Source organism: Fukomys damarensis, unplaced genomic scaffold, assembly GCF_012274545.1.
Source record: "Fukomys damarensis isolate Sample0158 unplaced genomic scaffold, DMR_v1.0_HiC HiC_scaffold_36, whole genome shotgun sequence".
NCBI classification, from domain to species: domain Eukaryota; kingdom Metazoa; phylum Chordata; class Mammalia; order Rodentia; family Bathyergidae; genus Fukomys; species Fukomys damarensis.
In genome coordinates, this window is record NW_022900948.1 from 19,724,328 (window position 1) to 19,750,485 (window position 26,158).

Sequence of the window (26,158 nt, forward strand, 5' to 3'; positions counted from 1 at the left end):
GCAGCACCACTGAGCTATATCCCAGGACCTAAACTTTTTTTTTTTTTTTTTACAACAATTAACTATGGGGAAAAAACCAAAGTATGAACTTGGAAGTAAATGTGACACATTTCCCCAAATGTCCTGTCAGAACTTTTCAGTGCTAAACCCAGAAACAAGCTCTCAAAACTTTGTTACAAAGCCTTGGGAAGATATATTAGGTAGACTGAGCAACTGGTTTCTTATGATTCCAGAATCTCCAGAAGCTGAAGTATTTTTCTTTTCCTTGTTAAATTTGAATATGTAATCCAACATGTTTCAAGCCCTTGGTCATAATTCAAGATTTCTAATTTTCTAATGTGCACATTGTAACTATAAATAATTGCCTTTCTTGAGATCTTGGTTAGCATGCTCAATTTCCTCAAGTAAAATTTCCTCTAAAAAGTTAAATAGGTTAGTCTAGAACTAGAAAATCTCTAAAGTTTCTTGACTTCTCAAGTCTAGAAGTCTATTGGCCCTTCAGGGTTTGGGAAGAATATTGACATTGTTTCTGGTTATTTGATTGCTAGTCTAGGATTATACAAATATCCAGTTAATTTTGGGTGTGGCCAAGTAGTGTTTCTACCTTATTGCATTCCTCCTATTTTTTATGTTTCCTAAGTTTATCTGTCTCAAATTATCTGACAATTTTATTAATGTCATTGTCTAAATTTTTACAAAGAAAGAAGTGAGTTTCTTGGTAAGGAACAAAACACCTTCTACTTTCTGTCTTCCTTACATATTAATCTTGTAGAAGGAGAGGTGAGAGAAGGGAATTAGTAGAATTAACATATTGTATCCTAGGTTCTTTACATATTTTATCTTTTCCAATCCTCAAAATGATCCAGGGTGGGTCATTGTTTTAATTAAAGAGGAAAGATATAGAAGTTGCTTATGTTCATACAACTAATCGATGATTACCCAGTTGTAACTAATCAAAATCAATTGTTTTTGTGTCTTTCAACCATATTACCTGGCAGGAGGGTTCTGACTCACATCAATATAAGAAAAGAGTTTTTACTATTTTTTTTATGTTTTCAATTGATTTATTCTTTTTTCCATTAAGTTTATTGGTGCATTTTAGGTAAACAGTACTGTTACATTCATAATTGGGATCTTGTACCTTTACATGATGTATCTTGGTTCTTATTTTTGCCCCATTCCCCTGCCCTCCCTTCAACTCCTCCATCTTTCCCTATTTACAAAGACTTTGTTTCCATTTTTTGTTTCTCATATTTTTTCTTTTCCTTTCTTTCCTTTCCCCTACCCCTCCCACTTCCCCTACTCCTTTAGACCTTTTCTTCCTATTTTACATTATCAGTTATACAGTTTGAACCTTATTTACACTTTTAGTTTTTCACACCAGAGAAACTATTTGATATTTACACGTGTGTCTTATTTATTTCACTTAAGAATATGGCCTCAGTGTATATCCATTTAGCTATAAATGTCTCTAGTTTCTCATTCTTATGCCCGAGAAATACTCTATTTTATAGAAAAGCTACATCTTCTTTATCCAGGCTCCAGTTGATGGGCAATTGGGATGTTTCCATGCTTCGGCTCTTAAAAACTGTGCTGTTATAAACCTGGGTGCACATATAGTGCTGTGGAATAATTCTTTTGGAAAGATACCCAGCAGAGGGATAGTTGGGTCAAATGGAACTTATAATCATAGTTTTTTGAGGTATCTCCATAATGATTTACACAGTGGTTGCACCAGTCTGCATTCCCACCAAAAATGGAAAAGTGTTCCTTTCTCTCCACAACCCTACCAGCATTTGTTATTGGTTGATTTCTTCCTTCCTCTCTTTCTTTCTTTCTTCCTTCCTTCCTTTCTTTCTCTCTCTCTCTCTCTCTCTCTCTCTCTCTCTCTCTCTTTTAGTGCTAGGGATTGAATTCAGAACCTTGCATTTGCAAGGCAGGTGGCAGAACCACTGAGCTAAATCCCCGGCCCTCTATTGGTTGATTGTTTTTTTTTTTTTTTTTTTTTTTTTTTTTTTAGACAGGGTCTCACTATGTAGTTGTCTGACCGGGAACTCACTCTGTAGCCCAGGCTCGTCTCAAACTCACAGCGATCCTCCTGCCTCAGGCTCTTGAGTGCTGGGTGCCACCATGCCCAGCTATTGGTTGATTTCTTGATAGCAGCCATTCTTTCTGGGGTAAGGTGGAATCTCAGTGTTATTTTCATTTGCATCTCTCAAATGACCAGTGATGTTGAACATTTTTTCATATATTTACTTGTGGCTTAAAGACTATGAAAAACCAACAGTCAACATCATACTAAATAGTAAAAAACTGAAAACCTTCATGCTAAAATCAGGAACAAGACAAGGATATCCACTATCATCTCTCCTGTTCAATATAGTTCTGGAAACATTAGCTACAGCAGTTAGACAAGAGAAAGAAATAAAAGGAATAAAGATAGGAAAGGAAGAAGTTAAACTCATTATTTGTTGATGATAATGATACTCTACATAGAAGACTCAAAAAACTCTGCCAAAAGACTTCTAGACTTAATTGACAGATTCAGCAGAGTAGATGAATACAAGGTCAACATTCAAAATCAATAGCCTTCTTGTACGCAAATAACAGACTCACTGAGAGAGAAATTAGGGAAATAATTCCTTTTACAATAGCATCCAAAAAAATGAAATATGTAGGAACCAATCTAACAAAGGAAGCAAAAGACCAATACACTGAAAACTAGAGCACTCTGAAAAAAGAGAAGAGGATATGAGAAAATGGAAAGATGTCCCCTGCTCCTGGGTGGGAAGAATTAACAGAGTGAAAATGGCCATAATTCCAAAATTGCTATACAGATTCAACGCAATCCCAATTGAAATTCCAACAGTATATTTCACAGAACTAGAGAAAACAATAAAAAAATTCATTTGGAACCAGAAGAGACCTAGAATAGCAAAAGAAATTCCAGGCAGCAGAGACATAACAGAGGGTATCACAATCCCCAATTTGAAACTATACTACAAAGCCACTGTGATAAAAAATAGCATGGTACTGGCAAAGAAGCAGATATAAGGATCAGTGGATTAATTAGAAGATGGAGAAACAACCCCAGACATACTCAACTACCTTGTCTTTGACAAAGGAGCCAACCATCCTCACTGGAGGAAAGACAGCCTCTTCAATAAATGGTGCTGGAAAAACTTTATTTCAACCTGCCAATTATTAAAACTAGATCCCTATATTTCACCAGGCACTAAACTAAAATCAAAGTGGTTAAAGATCTAAATATTAAAACAGAAACACTAAACTCGCTGGAAGATAAATTAGGTAAACTCAAAGACATTGGCATAGGAAAAAACAAATCCTCAGTGACATGGGATCTAGCACAAAGAATCAATAACTGGGATCTTATTAAAAAGCTGCACTGCAAGAGAAACCACCAACAGAGCTAAGGGATGACCTACAATGTGGGAAAAATTTTACCAGCTGTTCCTCAGACAAAGGTCTACTATCTAGAATATATAAAGAACTCAACAACAACAGCAACAAAAAAATCAGGCCCCCAAATATAAAGACTGGATTCAGAAATGGGCATCTGAAATGAACACACATTTTACTGATTATTAATGTATTTCTTTGGAACCTCAGAGGAATTAAAGGAACAAGAATTCCTATTTTTAGTAGTTCCTCAGTAAGCTATGCTATTAAAAGTATAGTGTGTAGATGGGTGTCCTGCCAGTGATTAAATTTGTGGACTTGATTTTCTTTTTCTGGTCAAGACTCGTTGCTAATTTCTTCAGAATCTAATAATAAATCTCATAGAAAATTGATCTTAGTTTTCCTGAGAAGAACTACAAGAATTCTGTCTTTTTCTGAGTGTGAAAGAGTATGTGTCATTTAGTATTCTGACAGCTTTAGGTGGCTTGTTGAGGAGTGGTTCTTTGTGAGAAAGAGAAGTGGTATGAAATGGCAGATGCCGGGATCAGTCCTGGGCCTGCTCCTGTGAGGAGAGCTTGTGTTCTGAGATCTGACAGCAGTGGGAGTGAAGTCAGAGAGCTGGTAACACTGAGGATGGAAGCAGGTGGTGGGCTAACTGGTAAACTGACTCTTCAAAGAAAACCACTAAACGTTTTTGTTCTTTTCCCTGATACACTATTCCCACTATGGCCAATCTCAAGCTACCAACATGATATATCTAGGGAGCTAGGGAAATCTGTCTACACATTTGATGCTATCTAGAGCAAATAGGCTTCAGTACACACTTAGATGTAGGTCTCTTGGGGTGTGAGGAACTCTAGGCTAAATGTTCCATTAGGGAAAAACATTCCTGAGGATATGAACGCTCTCAGTTTCTCTGTTATGTCCCATGTCTGATTTTTAAAACCACACTTAGCTAGTGCAGCTACTATTTGCCTTTGCTGTGGAGACGTGGTTGGTGATCTCTACATCCCTGAGCCCCCAGAACAACGCAATTCCACTCAGCATTGCTGCAGTCAGTGGCTTAAGGAAATAGATTTAACACAGGACACACAATTTATGGGATTATTTCATATTCACCCAAAAATTCAAATGCCGAAGAGTGCAAAAGCTCTGTCCTCACACTAGACACCCCCAACACGCAGCCAAGGGCCTGGATCCCATGGCCATGTTTTGCACAAGTCCAGCCCAAGACTTGGAGCTCATGACAATGACCCGTGCACGTCCGCATCAAGGATCTGCACCAGAAAACCCCCAAGGCCAGTGGTGGAAGCCAGAAGCTCTGCAATGCAGAGTTGGAGGGTCTGTGCCACAGGCCGAGGGATCTGCACTAGAGCCAGAAATGGTGCTTAAGGCAAAGACCAGAGTTCCCTCAAAGAGAAGGGCAACCATCCTCAGTGACAGGGAGGACCTGAGATCCTCTGATGAGAACAGGCGAGTTCATATCAAGAAAACCAGCCACAAGATCCTCCGAGAAAATCAGCTGCATGCCACCCTCCCCTCTCATTCTTTAATGCCATTCCAGCAACAATCCTCAGGTGGGTCTTCTATGCCCAGAACCACACTGACTCAGTTCAGCTGAGCGTTCCAAGTTGACCATGAATTAATCCACCGTAAGCATCCTTGGAGAGCCCTCATCTTTTCTGCCTGTAACCGATGGTAAGGCCATTCTATCTGTGTCCCATTTACTCCAAATAAAGTGGGCTTGAGTGTTGGGGATGAGGGTACTTTTGTGGAAAGGAACCTGCCCTATTTGGAAGATGCTTTTTCTGAATTTAACGCTGGAATGGGCAGCCAACTCTGAAAATCCCCTGCCACTGAAGCTAATAGCTTGGTTGGGCACTTAGTCCTAGTTTAGCAGTTTTTTTTTTCTTTTTCTTTTTTAACATAAGCCCTGAGGCTAGTTTCTGACAGAGGCTGAAGGAATGAGACCGAGGAGCTAGACTGGACTTCCCTCCATTGTGGAATTCTGGGTGCATCGTGGGATGTGGAGCTGTGGTCTGTTACAGGGAAAATGGGCTTTTGTTGTGCAGCTAGTAATTAAAAGACACTCTGCCAAGTGTATATATTGGTTCCTGTTGCTACAACAGGAAGTTATCTGTCAAAGATGTCTGACTGCAAGTAAATGAAAACAGTTCACCTGACACCTCATACAAGTTGTATAATTTCCTCCCCCCTACAACACCATGAGAAAGAAAAGCAAAGATGTAGATTTTCTTATTTTTGAGCCTTTCAAGTTTTTGACTTTTTATAATTGATTTAACAAACAGAAATATTTATTAAGCAATTTCTTTGCATTCCCCACCAAGCTCCTTCATCTTGCTCCTCTCCTACTCAGGGATTCCCTGAGTCACTGCGAGAACAATTACTAACATTGCTTTGGTGACAAAGTTTGGAAAAGAGAAGCAGTTCTAGGTAGTGGAGAAGCAGTTGCTGGATGCCTTGAGTAGAGATGAAAGAAAGAGGAGAGAAGGCAAAAGTTGTTGGGTGATGGTGATGCAAAAAGGGCTCACACAGTCAGTATCAACGTCTTGTGGATCTCCAGGTGTCTGACTAAAGCACTGAACTCCTCAAAGGATAGTCTCCCGTCGCCATCCTTATCCATAACGATGATGGTTTTGTCCACCAGCTGCTGCAGCTCCCAGTTACTGAGGTTCTCTCCCACCATCATCTTCAGCACTTGAAAGAGCTCCCCGTTGGAAATGTAGCCATCTTCATCGATGTCGTAAATGCGGAAGGCAAACCTCAGCTTCTGCTCCACGTTGCCCTTGACGCTGAAGTGGGAGATACCGATGATGAACTCCTTGAAGTCCACTTCTCCATTGCCGTCCGTGTCGAAGATGTCGATCACTCGCTTTGCCAACGGATTCTTCTGTATCTCAGGCAGGGCCATGAACTCCTCCACGCTCAGAGAGCCCGATTTGTCCAAGTCCAGCTTCTTGAAACTCTTGCTCAGCCTTTTAATTTCATCTTGGTTGAAGGGAGAGCACATCGCCTCCGGGTAACTGGTTTCGTTTCCCATCCTGGCCAACAGCTCACAGGATCGGAGGAGGGAACCTGAGCAGCGGTTGAGCCACCTCTGCGGGGTGGGGTCTCGCGACCATCGTATCCTGTCCAGAGAGCCCTGGGCATCGGCTTAGCAAGGGTCGGGCCAGGTGGGGTGGGTGAGGAGTAGCGGGGGCGGGTGGGTGGAGATGGGGTAAAGGAAGCGGGAGGCAGATAGCTACCCCACCTTCCTTCTCTCACACCGTTTGTAGGTTTCATTATCACCCTAGTTCTTCTTGGAATTTATTTCTCATTTCCTTGCCCCCTTTCTCACCTCAAAAAGGTCAACCTGAAACAGCAAGGGCCACAGCTATGTTATTCACTGCAGTAATTTGACTTACAGTGTGTGCTTAATAAAGGGTGAAACCCAGAGCTCCTTATGCTGCCTTCATAGGTCTCAGATATGCAGTAAATAGAATGACATTTTATCTGAATAGAATGACAGAATGAGATAATTGACAATGTGAAATAGGAAGAAAAGGGCTAAAGGTGTAGGGAGAGTGGGAAGGGTAGGGGAAAGGGAATAAGGGAAAGGAAAAAATAAGAGAAAATGAAAAAATGGAAATAAAGTGTTTATAAACGGGGAGGGGAGGAGGGGGTGAATTGAGGGCAGGGACAAGGGGAAAAAATGAGAGCCAAGACCTGTCAGGTAAAGGTACAAGATCCCAATAATGAATGTAACTGTACTGTATGCCTAAAATGTACCAATAAATTCAATGAGGAAAAAAAAAAATAGAAATACAGCTTGACATACTCTGGACCTTTTTCAGGCTGTGGATTTGGAGTCTTCTAAGAGATCTCCCAGGTATCACACAGGATTTCCTATATGGATCCCTTACAGGCACTAATGTTCCTGAGAAATTCAAACAAAGCCATATATTCCAGGCAAATTTTTTAAGAAGACAGAAGTCCCAAGGACATAGTGTGTGTTTTTGTGTCACTGCAATCCGTATTCTTCTTGCCTGGTGCCCGATGGCTGAACTGCAGAACAGCAGCAGCTGTCGCGTGCCAGAGAAGCCTTTTGTGTGTGTTGAGAATGACAGTGGCTTCCACTTCCCCCTTTGATTCAACTAGATCTGTTCTTTCTGTTGAAGATTAATCTTACAGGCTTTCTCACATTCCTTCTTCCTTTAGGAACAGCACATTAGTTACTCTAAATGCATAAGAAATAAATATGGTCCAAGAGCAATGTAGTTCAAAGGGACTTGAGGGCAATCTCAGGCCACTAAATCAAACTGCTGGGGCTAGTGCTCCCTCACTTTAAAAGATACTGGAACATTCTGGTTCTTTAGGTAGAGATCATTCTTAAAGTAACCACTAAAAATGCCACAACTAAGTAAGTCACCAGATACATTACCATTAGGAAAAGCAATTTTAATATTCTGTAAGAAAATGATTTTTTATTTATAAGCAATGATTTGTTGATCTTTTACAAAAAGCTGGCGATGAATATTAAATAAAACATCTTTCCCCCAGTTAAACTACAGTATTATACAAGGATCATGCTTTGTCTTACTTAATTGCTTGCTTTATAATCAGGGTACAAATCTACTGCATTTTCAGTGTTAAAGGGATCACTTTAATTTGCTTTACAGGGTTCCCGAAATCAGTGGTGTATGAATACTACCAACTGTTCTGATCTATGTCCTTTTTAGAGCACAAAGACTCTGGGGGTAGATATGCAGGCACTGGAAGGGACAGTTCTTAGAAGTCAGAAGTGTCAGGGATAGGAGAGAATTTTATTCCTGCTTGCATATGGGCATGCCAGTGGCTTAGAGTCACTGAAATTATGTCACTGGCCAAATTTCGTATTTAATCAGAGTGTAGTCCAGATTCTTGGCTTCAGGCAAGAGAACATACCTCTAAGGAGCTTAGGAAAAATGGTTTGTTGGAAGAATTTGAACGATACTCAGCAACGAGAAATATACTTTCCCGTTGCTATAATGGGAAGTTAATAATCTGTCAAAGATGTCTGAATACAAATAAATCATCGAAAGAGACTGACTTTGCCTTGTTCTAGTTAGATGTGCCCAAATCCCAAGAACAGGCTCTGATTGGTCTCAGTTAGGTTGGGTTCCTACTGTTGAGTTATCAGACATGGCCTATAATGCAGCGCAACTTTCATTTGAATCTTATGGATAGAGTGGAGGAGGGGAGTGGGAGTTGGGTAGAAAGAGCAGATACCAAAGGAAGCATTTGCTTTTTCTTGTAAGAAGGAATGATGCTGAGCAGAAGAAACGTCATACACATTCATAATGCTGTTTCCATGGAAAGGAGGAAGCACTTAGGTCGCAGAGCTCCCCTCAGGGTGGCCAACTGAACAGGCCACAGTGCTTGCTATAGCTGTCACAGGCCTCTGCTAGCTCATTCATTTCTACCAGATCCAGTTTCTTATTTACCAAAAAATCCCTTCACCTCTGCGCAGAAGGAATCAGTATCTCATTTGCAGGCACTACGCTGAATTTTACAAATGAGGTTGAAACTCATTAGTGGGTTGTAAAATTAGGTTAGTGGATTGCAACCAGCATTAACACAATAGCATAGGAGTTGATTGAACTGAAAGTATAAGTAAGGGGAAGTTAATTTCTCTATTCATTAAACTGTTGTTTTAGTTATATATCATAGAAATTTATAAAACTAATATAGTATATGTATAATAAATAAAAACCAGATTATTCTGGGTTGCAATGTGATTTTTTTTCTATGAATCATAGAAAGAAATAAAAGCAGTCCAACAAATACTATGGAACTCAGTGTTTGAACATCTTGGATTATAGGCTGATGCCATGAGAATAATTCAAAAGCAAAAACATTTTTTTCTATTTGATTCTCTCTGATGTCAACATGTGAGAGATTTGTACAATAATCTGTAGCAATATGGTCCAATAGAGGGATATATATTTTTTTGGTACTAGGGATTGAACTCAGGACCCTGCACTTGTGATCCAGGTGGTGGAACCACTGAGGCAAATCCCCAGCCACTGGAGATATAGTATTAACCGTATATGTAATTTAAGTTTTCTAGTAACTACATTCAAAAATCTACATTCTCGTAGCCACATTCCAAAACAAAAATATGAAATTAATTTTAATAATATATTAAATTTAACAATATATTCAGTTTTATCTCAACATGTAATCAATATTACAATTTATTAATTATTTTACTTTTTTGTGATAGGTCTTTATTTTATACTTTCAGTCCATCTCATTTAGGACTCACAGCATTTTATTGCTCAAAAGCCATATGTAGCTATATCATATTGCACAACACAGATTGAGATTATTTAAGGAAAAATGAAAGATTTGAAGGCTAAAATATTTAATGATTAAATTATTATTCCAACTGACTGAATAAGTTAGGTCTGAAAGAAGCATGACAGAGTGGAAAGAAAAACAAGATTACCCAACTTTAAATATTACTTAATAGCAGTTAGATCTCTTGTTAGTTTTCCCATTCCCAAAATGAGACTAATACACACGAGTTATGATCGAACAATACAGTAAATATTTGAATTGAAAATAATTATTACAGTAAAAGACATATTGCTATTAACTCCCTTCACAACATTCTCTCTTGCTTTCAATATACTTATTCCATTGTTTTGCCACATTTGGAAGCAGGTCTGGAAGTCCTCTTTGAGGATTGTCTGGTTGTGCTGTTGTGGCTTCTTCCATGTGCTGAATTATCCAAAACATTTACTTTTCAGTGTGATTTTGACATCAGGAAAAAGATACAGTAAATAAGGTACATGAAGGCACATTGTAATGTTTTATTTGACAGAAATTGCTGTAAATATTTTGAATAAATTCAGGACATTGAGGCGGGCATGAAAAGACACTCTTGAAAGACTTCCAGAACTGCTTCCAAAAGTGGTGGCAAAAATAATGGATAATTGTATTGTGGGGGGGGTGTTGAGGGTAATTCACGAGGATGTGTCTTTTACTGTAATACATTATTTTTCTTTTTAATTTACATATTTACCATGTTTTTTAATCACATTTGTGCTTTGTGTAGTTTTATGAGGATTAAAGCTGAGATCAGCCAATATGATAGATCACTGTCAGTGTTACTACTATGAATTTTATTGTGAACCCTTGCTAGTAGAAATGAAATCTTTAAACGAAAAAAACCTGACAGCCCTGGGCAAACAAGTGTATATACATATATTTAACAAACACTCCTTGTATATCAGTTACGTCTTTTGCTCATTGCTCTAAATACTTTATCAGCATTAATCTTGGCTCTTCTATTTGGTCCTCTTTCAGGACTGGTCATGGACTTTCATTTGCAGGATTGAGGGCCACAGTAATGGTCATCATTGGTGCACCAAGTACTCTTTCACATTCCTCACTGACTTTCTTCTGAATTATTCCTTGATGCTGTTATTTAGGAAGGAGCTGCCATTGTGGAAACTCAGTAAGCTGCATTCATCCATGTGAGTGTTACCAAGAGGACACAAGGGGTAGCAGAAAGAGCCTAAGATCTAATTGTACCTGGTTCTAGTCTCAGCTCTGCCCTTATTGACTGTACCCTTAGAGAAGCCATCACAGTGCCAGCCTCAGGGTCCTCATCTGTAAATGGTGATAATGATTACACCTGTTTTATAGAAATGATTTATATGAAGGAGATCTTGTCACAAGAGTTAACTAATATAATTGTTGAACAGGGAATTGTTTTCTTCTTGAATTATAGAGAGCATAACATTCTGGAGATTTAGCCAATGCGGAACTCTCCATTGATCTTCATTTTATAAGGCAATTGAGCATTATTATGAGGCTCAATGTCATTGTTTCAATTTCCTGTAGTCACAATTTTTACTCATTTGCATGGAAAACACTATTGGTCACTCTTTCTGTTTCTCATTGTGGAATAAGGAGGATTATAGGACATGTACCACAGTAAATAAATTAAAGGTTGATGGATTGTTTTGGAAGTAAGCAGAAACTGGATAGCACATCTATTTCAATAAGTCATTATTTTTCCTCTCAAGGATTTTTCAGATTAAGAACTGAGAGATGGTCACATATAAAAACAACTGATGTTGTTGTTGGAAAATAAGACTGATAGAAATGGAGCTGATGAGGACTTGGACTCATATCTAGCTTCCTCCTCCAAGTAAGGAAAGAGATTGAGTTTCTGAGTTGGACAGAAATTCATTAGAAAGGCTTTATAGGTATTCTTGACCCCTAGTTGGAAGCTCTGTCCCTTATGTGGTTTAGCCAATCCCCAAATTTAGTATCTAATTGTACTGAAATTGGCCACAGTGTAGCCTCTAGAGCCAACATAGTCCTGAATTTAAACTGTTTCTGAGCACGATGCATCTGATCTGCAAAGCAGAAATGATATAATAGCATCATTGTGCTATTGTAGGTTTATGTAAGGCAACATCTAAGAGTATTTAACATGCATCTAAGATAGTCTCAGCCCATAGTAGGTGCTCAGTAACATGTTTGTATCCTGTCTTCATTTCCCTTTCCTACTTTATTATTTGCTTTTTCTGAAGCAAAACTTTGACGCTGGCTATGTGTGTTTCATCCTCTTTGGATGCGATACTTCAAATTTAAATACATGCAAATATATATATGTCTCCTGTTATATGCTAGGACCTATGTCAGGTGATGGAGCTTACTGGGATAATAAGGTACAGTCCCCGGAGAAATACAGTTTTGCCACTGAAACTTCTAGTTTAATAAGCAATATGGCTTTAAGGATGTAACCCTATTTAAGCAGTCTGCTATGTTTATCATGTATTCAAAAGGATTAGAAATAATATGATTGGCTTTCTTTTTCAACTGAGGGATGGTGTTTAATTTGAGTTATAGAGTGTGTAGTTTTAAATTAAAGTTCTATTGTTTGACTATTACTTCAGGCAGAATTAATTATCTGAGACACTGCTCATCTCTAAAACAAGGGCAATTATCATTAATTCATAGCATCATTTTCAAGATTAAATGAGATAGGATACCTAAAAAATTAGACTCAATATTTAGCATACAGTAGACACAAACATGATAGAGGTTATGATTATTGCCTGTTTTAGGCTTCTAAATGGACTATTCTAATGGAGAATGGAGTATTCTTATGGATTGTTTGAATACACACACTGGTATACTCAACTATTCATTTTTTCCCTCAACAGATATTTATTGAGCATCTACTAGGTGAGAGATATACAACAGTTGCCCAAAGCAGATACCTTCTCTAACATCCTTGTCTCGTAGAGCTTGCGGTTTTATAGGGAATATAGATATTAATTAAATTATCACAAAGAAGGGTCTGCACATCAAGAAACTTTTTTTTAGGGAAGTGATGATGGAGTTGAAATCTCAAGGAATAGAGGAAATTAACTAGATGCTATGGGAAGGAGTAAGTGTTCCAAGCAGAAGACACTCCACGTGCAAAGACATGAAGTTTGCAGGAGCCAAATCAGTGGGAAGAACGTAAAGCAGTCCAGTGAGGCTGAAGTGGGGAGGTCAAGGGAAACAATAGTATCAATGAAGGGTTGACCTAAGCACTGGAGAGAGGGCAGTTTAATTAATTAATCAATTAATTGAAGTGTTTGATCCTGGTGGAGACAAAGTGGACAAGTATCATAACCACAGAGGTGGGGCAGAAGATATGCATGGATTTCAGGAAGATGTTTTAATGTCACTGAAGCACTTTAGCAAAGTAGCAGGAGATATGCTGGAAGAAACTAGATCAAAGAGGGTGTGGAATGTTGGCTAAGACTTCTGGGTTCTATTTAGCTGAGAAAGCACAGAATCTATTAGGAATTATATTCTGAAATGATTATTCTGGAATTGTGAAGGATTATTGAGCAGGTCAAAAGACCGGCAGCTGGGAGAGCAACTAGGAGCAATGCTGATTACATGGACTTGTCTGGAAAATGAAGGGTTAAGCTAAGATGACAGAGGGACCAGAGGTGAAAGGCTGACTATATTAAGTTGCTAGTCCTGCTATAAGAATGCACCATAAATGGAGTGGCTTCAACAACACAACTTCATTGTTTTCTAGTTCTGGCGCCTAGAAATCTAAGATTAAGGAGTTGGCGGGGTCGTGCTCCCTCTAAAGCCTACAGGGCAATTCTTCACTTTCACTTCCTGCTCATCAGCAATCTCGATATTGCTTGGTGCTGCAGTTTGGATCTAGAAAGTTCCCCTGAAGGCCCATGTGTTAGGGGTTGGTCTGCAGCTTGATGCTATTGGGAGCAGATGGAACCTCTGAAGAGAAGGGGCCTCATGGGAGGCCTTCAGGTCATTGGGGATGTGGCTTTGAAAGGAACCAGGGACTGTGGTATTTATCACAATTCCTTCACCTCCTGTCTTCCTTTGTGTCTCAGCCATGAGGTCAGGAGCTTTGCCCCTCTAAGTGCAACTTGCCATAATATGTTGCCTCACCCAAGGGCACAAAAAGCAACAGTGCCAAGGGACCACAGACTGAAATCTCCAAAGTGAGAACCAAAATAAACCTATCCTCTTAATTAGTTGATTATCTTGGTCTTTATCATAGTAATTGAAAGTTGACTGACTCACTGCTTGCAACTGCATAAATTAAATCTCAACCTTTGTTATTACATGACATTCTCCTTGTATGTCTCTATTTTTGCATGGTAGTTGTTTTCTTACCAGAATGTCAGTAATACTGGCTTTGGGGCTCACCCCTCTATAGACTGCATCTTAACTGATCACATCAGACCACATTCTGTGGTGCTGGGGGCTAGGACATCAGAACAATATCATCCTTTTAGTGGGATACAATTCAACCCATAACACTAGAACAGAAACCTTACATGCTTTAGAGCCTGGAGGCAGAGGTGAGGCTCCAAATGAGCAGGCTTCGGGTTCTACAGCTGCCAGCCTTATGCTTAAATGTCACAGGAAGCTACCTAGACTGTAGGAGGAGAGGGACACCTTAAAGTGCTCCAGGGCTTCTCCTGATGCTGCTGTTTAATCCAACAGATTCTGAAATTTCACCACCTCTCATGGTTGTCACACGGGGAGAGTGTTCTCAGAAGCAATTTCTTTTCCCTCTCTCCCTCTCTCTCTCCCTCCCTCCCTCTCTCTTTCTTTCTTTCTTTCTTTTGCTTTGTAGAGTCTCATTGTGTGGTTCAGGCTGGCCTTGAACTCACTATACAGTCCCGGCATGCGCCACCATGCCCGGCCCTCAGAAGCAATTTCTCAGGGGAATTTCTCACATCCTTAGATTTGGTTAATGTCATTTGTGAGCAACAGCAAAAGAATCTTTTCTGATATTTTGCAGTTCCTCCCTACAGAGCCGCTAGATGGCAATCTTTACCCATTTCCATACTTTCTCTGTGCTCTTCAAACTGCAATGTTCAGAGCCTGGAGGCAATGGACTGCATTAGGAATAGGGGACCTGGGAGGAATCACATTTCATGAGATCTCCCACAGGCCTCTGTGCGTGGAACTCTAAAATAATGGCAGGAAAATTCTCTCCCACAATAGTCCTAATCAGTTTGAGCACTCTTCAAACCTTTCAGTTGCATAGTAAATAGCATTTTGTAAATATTCATGAATTCACTAAATTTAACTAAGAGAAAAGCAAGAACTATTAACAGTATGTGGTCTTGGATGTAATTTAAGCTCAAGCACTTTTAGCATGTATAAGAGAATGCCCTTATTCCATGAGATCTATTTACTTTTCATTAGCAAAGGTGAAGGGGACACTTGGAGTTATCTTTCTTTGTATCAGAATTCAAACTTCTATCATTATAGTTCCCAGAGAACAAGAGAGAAACAAAAGCCCTAACTTCATTATAACATGGGTGAGTGGATAAAAACCTGGAGAATTGTAGGTTTTTGGCCTACCCACAAGCAGTGTGACTTTTAAATACCATTGAGGACACTTATAGAAAATAGCTGCTGTTGTTTCTTTAAAAATCTGCTTTAAGTGCTGCCTAATGGTTTATGTAAATCTCCTCACTTTTTCCCCACTCAAACCTAGATGCTGAGCCAGGAGAAAGAAAAAAAAATACTATAAAAGCTGGTTTACACAGCACTTTGCAAAATAGGAAATTCCAGAATTGTGCATTTCTCAAGTCCTCCGGTCAAAAAGTCTTTAGTTCTGTAACATATGTAAGCAACAAGTAAAGAATAGTGTATGTTGGAATTATAAGTTTTTTCTGAAGATGGATCTGACTGGGTCCAAAAGGAAGGATGCAATAGTTGTAATTTTTTGTGTGTTGTTCTTATTCACCAACCATTTTTGCTTCTTTGTGTGTAGTTCTATACTCAAGGGACGAGGGGAGAATGTTTGTTGAGTTAGGCATTTTCCATAAACCATTTTATTAAGTAGACTCCATACTTTCAAACAGGGCCTACTATTAATTTGTGGTTTTGAAGGAGAAGATCTGAAATTTTAGAAGCTACACAGCTTGCATAGATACACAGTGGTGAGCTGGTGCATTATCTTTGGAGGGGAAGGCTTAGTTTCAGTATCTTTCTTATATGTTTCCTGGAGGATTCTTCCTTGTGGTGTTGTTTGTGACATTTCTCCACCGTACATTTTCCTCTATTGCTACCTCAGTGGTAGTGTGTAATAGGTTTGTTCACAATTCTTTCTGTCCTTGCCTGTGAGTGCTGAATCCATTTCTGTATTGGGTGACATGAGCCTTGGCACACAGAGTTCAGTCAATACATATTTGCTGATGGATGGACAGAAGAATAAATTAATGAAAAAATAATGTATGAGCTTGTTTAGTAGCATAGCAGAAGACGATAAGGCCTTTTATATTGGCTTCCATTTTTTTTCATGTCCAATTCTACTTAAGATCATAAAAGGGCATTGTACATCTGTGTGCTTTTTCAGGTTTCCAGAAAACACTACCTGGATAGGTTCCATCTGACCTTTTGCTTGGCTTAAATATTAAACTTAATTACTTAGGCTTTTCCAAGGGAAGCACTCAGCTGTCAAGGTGGCTCCCGACATACACAGGTTTTCAATTTAAAGCAATCTACAGTCATTAACTCTCCTTGCCTCGCCATAACTTTCATCAGGTTGAAACGCAGACAGTGACATTTTAAACTGAAAAGGGACGAGGTGGAAATGAGAGGGCCAGGAAGGTGTTGAGATGTGACCTAGTTGTCAAGAACAGAAGAGACTGCATTAAAACTAACCCTCCTCCCACTGCCCTAACCATTTTGTTGCCTTTAGGTTTTGAATATAAATCAAAGATAAATTGAATGGAAAACTGGTTTTGAAGATTTTCTTTGCCTTGCTGTTTAATGTATGGTTGGATAAATCTTTCCTTTCTGCCTTCCCCCAAATCAACAGGGAATGGACCTGCTATGAGAAAACTTGTGCTCAGTGAATAGATATTAATAGGTGAACAAGTACTAATATATCAGATACATATTCTGGTTGTCCTTGGGAGTCGGATTGGGGAAATGTTTAGGGATGAAGAGGCCAAACTGGACTCCAGTTAGCTCACTGTCCTTTGTATTACAAGATCCATGTCTTTAGTGCCATATGCCAGGGCTTTTCTAAACAAACTTACTTGAGGATCACCATATTTCTTTGCTGGTCATCCTTCATGGCCCTTTTATTTAAGCAAACTTGTGTTTTGCCAAAGGTCATGCTGTTAGTTCACAGCAGAATTAGGATGTGCATTCAGCACCTACTATGTGTCAGGTTCTTTTATGTACATTATCTCTTGTTTTTTGTTTCAAATCAGAAGCATAGAATATTATCTCTATTTTGCAGAGGATAGAGTTCAGTGAGGTTAAGTGATTTGCATTCATGACATTTTGATGTGCCATTTTGATGTGGCTATTTTAATAGCATGGTTATTTTTATTTTTGCATCTATAGATGCTTCAAAGTAGCACAACATTTAAATTGTAGCTTTTAAAATTGTTTCATGATGAGATTACCAGACATTACTCCATCCCTGCCCTACAATTACATCTCTTAGGAGGTGAAGTTTAAAGCTAAGTTAGGCCAAGAATAGGAGGAATAAAGAAGAGATGAAAGACCCTCTTGAAGTTGGTGGTCAGGAATAGGCCACACAAATGAGGGATGGAGTACATTTAGGAAAGACCAAAGGGTCCTCTTATGCAGTTTTATGAAAATAGAAATACTGAGAAGTTTAATTTTTTACTTTGATACTATTTCCCATGCTTCTTTCTCCATCATCTCCAACCAAAGAAACATTTGTAACAATGCATCAAGATTTACATTAACTTGAGGCTAAGAAAGGTTAAGTAATTTCCCCAAGGACTTACATCTGCCTCCTCACAGTAATGGTAGAACCAAGGTGGTCTGACTGCTAAAGGTGGGATCATTCCAGTGAACTTGGTTGCATTTCTCTCTCTTTCCTGACCAGAGCAAAGCAGGTCCTCTGTCCCAGATTGTTAGATCCCTGCTTGGAGAGGAAGGGGCTGCACAGACTCAGAATATGGGTACTTTTCCTGAAGGTGGCTTCATTTCCCTTTCATCTATCACAAGGGGCTGTGCTAGACATGTTTTTCCCTTCCAGATCCACTCTCCATCTTGCATCATTATTTCTTGTGCCCCAAGAAGAGACTTCTATGGACCTCAAAGGCAGGCTCCCTTCACCTAAGGCAGTGATAGAAGATAAGAAGGTAGGGGAGACTGAGATAGGGTGTTTATTCTCCACCTCTCTTCCATTCAGGTCACCATGGGATGACTGTGCCACACCTCTTAGAAAGCCATCTTCTATGCCCCTTTGAGTTCTAGGAATGGTTCTCTCCATTTCTTTCTCTCCAGCCTAGGTATGGTGATGGCTCCTTCACTTTACCCGCCAGGGCAGACAGCACTAGCTGTGCTGGTTTCCTCAAAGCATATGTTTACAAATGTTTTTCTTAAAACTCTCTTGTCTTTTTGAGTATGCTATCTGGTTCCCTGACAAGACTGTTGCTTTCTCTTTCATCTTGACTAGCCCCATTTAAAAAGTATAATTACTCAACTATTATTTTTAAGGAAATTTGCAAAAAAGATGTCTTATTATGTCTTAATAATGCCTTGCAGAAATTTGGGAGCTGACTAAACTGTGATCTATTGTGTTCCTTCCCTGGCTTGCAGATAACAGATTTCATAAAACTGTTGCCTTGGAGCTCTTAAATTCACTTGGGACTTTAAAAAATACGTATTTTGTTTTTTTTTTCCCCTGAGTCAAAGGAAGATTTGGGAATTTACACCCTGCCATATGTTTTCCCTATGGAGTTGATCAACAATGAGTCCTCTGTGGCAGAGGCCCAGTTGTGCTGGGGAAGCATCTGAGGTCAATTTAAAATTTCTATCTGTAAATTGCCAGAGTCTGGGCCTGCAATCTCCTGGGTGACTCTGGGGAGTACATAAAGCCCTGGAATTTTTTCAAAGATGAGTTTATCCTCCAGAGAAATTATAGCGAGACAGCTCTGAGGTTGTAAAGAGAAGGGAGGTGAATAGATCAAGGGTCTTACATGAGGCCAAATACTGATGGGCAATGGGGGATAAAATATCTTGTGTGTTTTAGTGTTAGGTGATCATATAATGTATTACCCAAAATAGGATCCAAAGTATCCTAAGTAGGATGTTTTTCAGGTTGTTAAAAAAGGGAGCTTAATTGCTTTGTGGCAACAAATGTAAACTAGAATTGTACATGGTAAAATGGATATAAAGTCAGAAACAAACCGAGGAAATATCTTCCTCAAGGATCAAGGAGTATCTATTGGGAGATGTGCGGTCCCAGCCTACCTGCTCTGCCGCGGTGTGTCTCCTCCCTCGCTCTAGACAGGAGGAGGGAGGGAGGGGAGAGGAGGAGGGACACGAGCATTGGCTCTCCTGAAAAAAAGGCCACTGGGAGATGAAGAAGCTGAGCCTGAGCTGGATGAAGCAACTTTCCTTTGATGGTGGAAGGGGTAGGCTTCAAATATGGCTTGCCGGATTTAAAGCCAGCCTGTTCTCTGTACAGCCTAGCAGTGCCTGATATTTGTGGTGAGGAGAAAGCAAATGAAGTGCTAATAGGCATGTTTTAGTCTTTTGGCTTTTCTTGGGAGAAGGAAAAAGAGCAAGCTGGTGGAGACCCCGTGGTGTACTGGTGTGTTGAGCAAATAGAAATCCAGCAGGCAAAGGCCTTCACAGAGACCCAGCTTGGCCAATGAACTGGAGACTGGTTTCAATGAATTACATTCTATCTTTGAGTTCTGAAATCATGTCTTAACATTGTTGAAAACAGATATTCCAGTCAGTGCAGAAGGGCATGTTTCACTTCATAAATGCGTACAGGCAAACATCATCAAGCACTTTCTTATTGCATAGAGCAGGATATGCCAAAGTGCAGCACATCATTCTTGGGGAAGAAGTGATCCATATGTGTTACTAACGTTCCCTGAAACTAGGTGTAGGAGGGTCCGCCTAGTATTTACAGATACAGGATGATATCTGAGCCCTCTTTTACTTCTGTCTCTGAAGTTCTGTCATAGGACACATTTTCTCTCCTCCTCATTCCTACTTCTGTCTCCCTTCCAAGTTCAGCTGATCTGGGAGGCTGTCCCAGGGTTGTCTTAACAACATCGACTTGATCTGATAACAATCTCTAAGCTGATGCTTTCAGCTGACTACATTAAGCAATTCCCACCTACCTTGCCCTCAAATTTGATTTGTTAAAAATCATGTGTTCCAATGGAGGTTGCTCCCTCATAAGTTCTGGAGGGTGATTTGTGACTGCCTAATGCATCATAGTGATACCATTTCTTCACAAGTGACTGGTTTAGGTATGGGCAGATTAACATATGAAGAAATATGGAAGGCTTCTGTGAATTTTCTTACTTATAAAAGAAACACAAGAAATACCTAAAGACATTTATGAATCATAGGAGGTTTCTTTTGGATTCAGGAAGAGGAAGAATTAGTGTTCCTATTATTTCCTATTTATTGCATCAGATTTCTTTCTAAGCATTTCCATAAATGATCTCTTAATCTTGGAACAAAATGGCAAGGCATGTTTTATCATTTTACTCATTTTACAGAAGAAAAAACTCATTCAGCTTTTAATTGGTAGAGCCAGGATTCAAATTCAGAAGTCTACAACTTCAAATTTATCAGTCTTTGTGTTAAGTATTTTCACATTGCAATAAACGTGGTGTAGATTTTTTTCTAGTGGTTGAACTAGTGTACCTCCAAACATATGTTCCCTTCTGTGTGCTTATGTGGAGCAGGGTTCTGAGATTGTGCCCTCAGAGGCCTAGCCTGGGAGACAGATGGTCCTTTCCACTGACATTTTCATCTGTTAATCCTCTGAAATGGTAATAGTCCAAAGATGTGAACCAGGGAAGTGAAAATCATTCATTCAGATGGCTTTGAGGACATGCTTGGGATCTTCCTTTTTCTAATATCTTGCTGTCAATTTTGAATCAGAAATTTTGGCCTTAGTTGGTTATTATGGTCATTACAAATGATAAAAACATCAAGTGATTGTTCCTTTACACAAGTTAAGCAACTGGCTCATTTGTTTTCTTGGCTGAATAAATTGAATGGTATAAACCCAACTATTACATTTAGGAAAATCCATGCATATTTCTCCAAGTGAAGTTAAAGGTGCCTGCCTTATATGGTTGTGGTGAGAGCCCATGAGTTAATGTCCCTAGTACTGGTCTTATGACATGGTAGGAAACACAACATGCTTATTCCCTAAGTCCCTACTTTCTTTGCTTCCTTCAAATCTTCTATCCATAATCATCTTCTAAGTGAGACCTTCCTTTCCGCTATTATCACCAGAATAAACTGCTTCTACCCTGAAATGTATCTAATTTACTTATGTACTATTTCATTGTATATTAACTTCTGCTAGAACCCAGAACTCCAAAGCAGGCATCCTTATCTCTTGTTTAGTGATACATGCCAAATAACCATAACAATGTCTGACATATAGTGAGTCCTCAATAAATATTGGATGAACACATCCATTTTTCTAAGTGTCCTGTTTCCTGCAGCCTGTTGTGTAGGCTTCAGAAAAGCAGAGGATATGAATTGCATGTGGAGTGCCTCCCCAGGGTTTTCATTGATTCACAAATAACAGCACTACCTCAGCAGCCATGAAAAACAATGTAAGAATTAGCCAGAGCAGGACTATTTTTGCAAACATTGCTAACTCTTATTTAGTGTCATTTTTCAAAACAAGAATTAATTTAGAATTTAAAATTGAAGACAGAATAACTTCTTTTTTCCTGATTGAATAACTTTTCAACCCATCTTATATTCCTTTTTGTTCATGGAAGCTAGGAAGATAATAGATAATTTGTTAAGGGTATTGACTGACTTCCTTCAATTTATATCTATTAACTATCTATTGATCTATCCATCTAATCTATCATATACCTGTATTAATTTCCTAGGACTGCTGTAAAATTTATCACAGATTGGATGGCTTCAAACAACAGAAATTTATTCTGTCATAGTTTAGGAGGTCAGCAGGGTTGACTTCTGGAATATCTGAGGAATAAATCTATTTCATGCCTCTCTCCTAACTTTACGCTACTGCCAGCAGTCCTTAGCATCCTTGGCTTGTATTTGCATAATGCAGTCTCTGAGTCTGTTGTCGTGTAACCTTCATCCCTGTATGTCTATCCATATGGCCTTCTTATTCAGAAACTGTCACTGGATTCAGGACCCACCTGAATCTGGTATACATTTATTTTAATTTATTGCTCTTTCAAAGACTCTATTTCTAAATAAAGTCACATTCTTAAGTTCTAGATAGACATGACTTTTGGGTGGGGGGCACTATTCAATCCAGGACAGTACCAAAATCAGTCCTGCTTGATTTTCTTACCTTCAACTCCCAACTTCTTCTCAGTACGTTGTTCAGTTTCTGTGATTCTTTTATTTAACAATTATTCATTGAGTGTTTATTATACAAGAGGCATTGAGAATGACAGATTTCTTATAGTTTAATGAAGATATATATATATATATATATATGAAATAAACCAGTTAAATATATTTTTTAAAATAGTGAAATTTATAAATCACGAGCAAGTGCTATGAAAAAAATGTGAGATATAGGTCTTAAAGAAGGATATGATTCAGGGCCTAAAGAAGCTTTTAGCCAGGAATTTATAATGTGATGAGATTAGTTGAGCAAATGTTGGGGAAGGGATGTTGGAAGGGGAAGAGGCAACAGCATGTAAGGGACCCCAAGGTCAGGAGGCTCCTAGTGTATCTTTATCTATAATTTCCATTGTGGTACATCTGTAATGAGTTAGGAGCAAAGTGGCATGAGACTGGGCTGAGACATGGGCAGGGCGGGTCACACAGTGCACTGTAGGCCATACCAGCATTTTACTTTTATTCCAGTGAACACAGGTGGCTCCTGCAGTCTTCTGTCACACAGAAAACTAGCTGAGGAAGGCAAGAGTAAAATAGAGACAAGTTAGGGGACTATTATAGTGGTGTTGGTGAGGAATTGATACTTTGCACTAGAGTTATGATAAAGAAAATGACAATAAATGGGAATATTTGAGTCCTATTTTATAGAAAGAGGCTCATTGATAGAGGCAGATGGTGAGGTATGGATCAAGGCATTTAGGATCCCTGCCAGATTCTAAAATGAGTAGCTAGATGCACAGAAGTGTCACTATCAAGACATGAAAGACAAGAAGAAAAGCAGATTGAGGATGGAAGATCAAGGACTCAGGTTTGAACAAATGAAATTTGAAACTTCAAACAGGAAAGTGGATTTGTGGCTTGGAGTTCAGAAAATGGCCTGTACTGAGAAGTAAATTTGGGAATTCTTGGAAAATAGAAAATATTTGGAGCCATTATTGTTGGCTTTAGATATTTTTTCTTAATATCAGGATGACTTTGTACTCAATAGGCTTCTATTATTTAAATATTTGAGCCTATGGCTTTGGTTACAACTTTCAGTCTCCTATTTTAATCACTGCAGTTAGTCTCATTTTATAAGCTTATTTCTAATTACAGTGTAAAGACAGAGTACTTCAACAGAAATAAGTAGATTTTTGACTATAAGCCTTGGGAAAATAACTTATTATCTCTGGGTATTAGTTTCTCAAATATGGGAAGGGAATTTACCATTTCCAGTTTTTAACATCTATGGTTCTGTAATCTAAGTATTATTGGTTAAAGTGTGTTTAATTTTAAACTCAGAAAGGATTTATTAGTAGTCACTTGTGAGAAGTTAGCAAAGCTTTGATTAGATTTCAAGAATACTTTGAAGTCCACATCATAACCAACAAGTAATGCTTAAACCAAACCCTGTTAATATCAGTTCCACATACTATCGTTATAATTTAAAACAGAATTTCTTCTGCCCTTGTGGATGTCTAGGGTATGGGGAAATGTAGAAATTAGACACCTACTCATCAAAATAGCATCACCTTTAAATCTAAGATGAACATGTCTTATTGTAAGTTTGTATAGGAATGGTAACCCAACAAGTTCTTAGTAAATGAAATATCCTAGACAGTGATGATGAATCTTATAGAGCTTTTATGATAAAAACAACCACTCCAGTGTCTGTGCTGTAGGTTTATCACCCTTAGCCTATATTGTTGACTATGAGGCACAGGCAATAACATTTCCTTACATTCTTTAAGGTAACACAGCATAATATATCAATATTATCAATAGTTTTTCCATACCTCAGTAACAGCGAAACTTCTCTTGCCACAGGGAACCACCTTGTACCACTTGTCATGCAGCACATCCATAAACCCATGTGATTTGTATTGACTGATTAACTCGGAGATATTGGAGGTCAGTGGAGAGTTGGGTGGGAGACCAATGCCATATCCTAGGAGAAAATATAACCTCACATGAGTTTTTCACACGGTTCCTGAGAAGTTTCCACCATACTTGTGTGATATTGTCATCAGTCTGATAACACGGGCTTGGTGAATTTACACTATCTTTCCTTCAGAGGACTCAAAGACATTCTTAGGAATGTTTGCCCATAGATCAGCTATATCTTTGAGAAAATGAGATGAGTCTACGAAGGAGGCTGTGCACTGCACAGTATAGTAGTAAAAAGTTTATTTCAAGTATTTTAGTGTTCCCTTCAAAATATGTATTCGAAGCAACTTTTCAGGTCTTTACCAGGGGTAGGGTTTCTATCCAACTCTCCTAGGATCCAACCTCTTGGTTTTAAGTATACACAAAATTGGATGAATCATAATATGCAGTTTATGACATTGTTTTATTGTTAATACATGACCATCTTAATTTATTTTATTTTTGAATAATGAAATAAGACCATGTGAATATATAATTCAGCATGAAAACTTAAATATCACTAAGAACTTATAATTAACTTTAATTATAAAACAAAAAGTCTGGTAATATCAAGTGTTGGAGGAGATGTGGATCAATAAGATCACATATACCTTGCTTGTTGGAATACAAATTGACACACCCTTTAGGAAAAACAGTTTGGCATTGTTTTGTACAGATCAACATTCACGTACTTCTGTTCTTAAGTGCATTCCCCCCAAAATGCTTCACAGATACATCAAGAGATATAGTTAAGAATATCTTTAGAGGCACTGTTCATAAGAACAAAAATTGAGAACAACTCAGATGTTCTTTAACAAGGGAATGAGTAAGTAAATGGTGGAATATTTATGTAACTGGGATATGACATGATGTAAAATATATGAACTAAAACTAGACTTAATGATACGGTGACTCAGAAGTATGCTACTTAGTGAAGAACTCAACAGAATTGGTACTAGAAGACTATTTATGCCAAGAATATACTGTATAAATGTGAAAATGTTTAAAACAATATAATGGTTTTAGAAATACATACATATGTGATGAAAGAATACTTAGAAAAATACAGAGATATGATAAATTAAAGACTCAAGATTTTTACATTATACAAGGCACAGAAGGCAAGGAAGGAAGAAAGAGCATAAAGATGGATATAATTTGTTATCATTTGTATTAATTAGCTTAGACTGTACATCCTCACACTATATGACTTTTCCTGCTTTCCAAATTTTTATGACACCATTAATCTCTTTGATAAGCTATGTGAAAAAAGGCTAATTAACTGCATCTTGATTTTAGCTATTGAATAGCATGGTGAAAAAAAATTTTTTTTTGCCCTCAAGATCATTGAAGATAAAGTAAAAATGCAATTAGTTCCCTTTTCACAGATAAAGACTAAAAGTCTTCTAAGGATCTAAACACACTGAATGAAAGCAAATATTTGCAATAATTATGTTACAACTCAAGTGCAAGAATCTTAGTTTTTGTTTCTTTCTTAATGCACATAAATAAATCTTTTTTAAAATAAGGCTTATGATGTACATATAACCAATGAAAGAATAGAAATGATGCCAAACAATTTTTGAGCTTTAAAGAATTGTATGTTTTTCCCCTGGTAATTTTATTTTTTCCTCAACAATGGAGAGTCAAGGAAAAGATGACAGTGTTAAAAGCATGATTAAAATTTTCCATTCAAAGAGCTATTTTAAGTGCTTGTTTTGAGCCTAGTAGTTTTCATTTGAAAGGCAAGACCGATAATAAAAGAGTTTGGATGGGCAGCTTTTTGTTCTGCTGATGTTATCATTAAATAACATTTAAAAAATAATGGGTAACATTTGGTAAGGAAGTTGCCAATTTTCTTCAGAAACTTATAATGAATTCTATTGACATTTTGCAC

The 26,158-nt window shown here is 38.3% G+C and overlaps 2 protein-coding genes across 2 annotated transcripts in view; both read right to left on the minus strand.

Moving 5' to 3' along the window:
* Nucleotides 1–26,158, minus strand: part of Grin3a (glutamate ionotropic receptor NMDA type subunit 3A) — a 156,561-nt gene that overhangs the window by 11,346 nt on the left and 119,057 nt on the right. Inside the window, exon 7 of the mRNA XM_033759136.1 lies at nucleotides 24,132–24,283. Within this exon, the coding sequence (XP_033615027.1) occupies nucleotides 24,132–24,283 (152 nt within the window). The remainder of the gene's footprint in view (nucleotides 1–24,131; nucleotides 24,284–26,158) is intronic.
* On the minus strand, nucleotides 5,820–6,570 carry Ppp3r2 (protein phosphatase 3 regulatory subunit B, beta). Its single transcript, XM_010614338.2, has one exon. The coding sequence runs from the start codon at nucleotides 6,479–6,481 to the stop codon at nucleotides 5,969–5,971; it is 513 nt and encodes a 170-aa protein (XP_010612640.1). The 5' UTR covers nucleotides 6,482–6,570; the 3' UTR covers nucleotides 5,820–5,968.

Excerpts from the sequence above, each read along its gene's own strand:
- Ppp3r2 (XM_010614338.2), bottom strand. The coding sequence starts at position 6,481 with ATGGGAAACGAAACCAGTTACCCGGAGGCGATGTGCTCTCCCTTCAAC.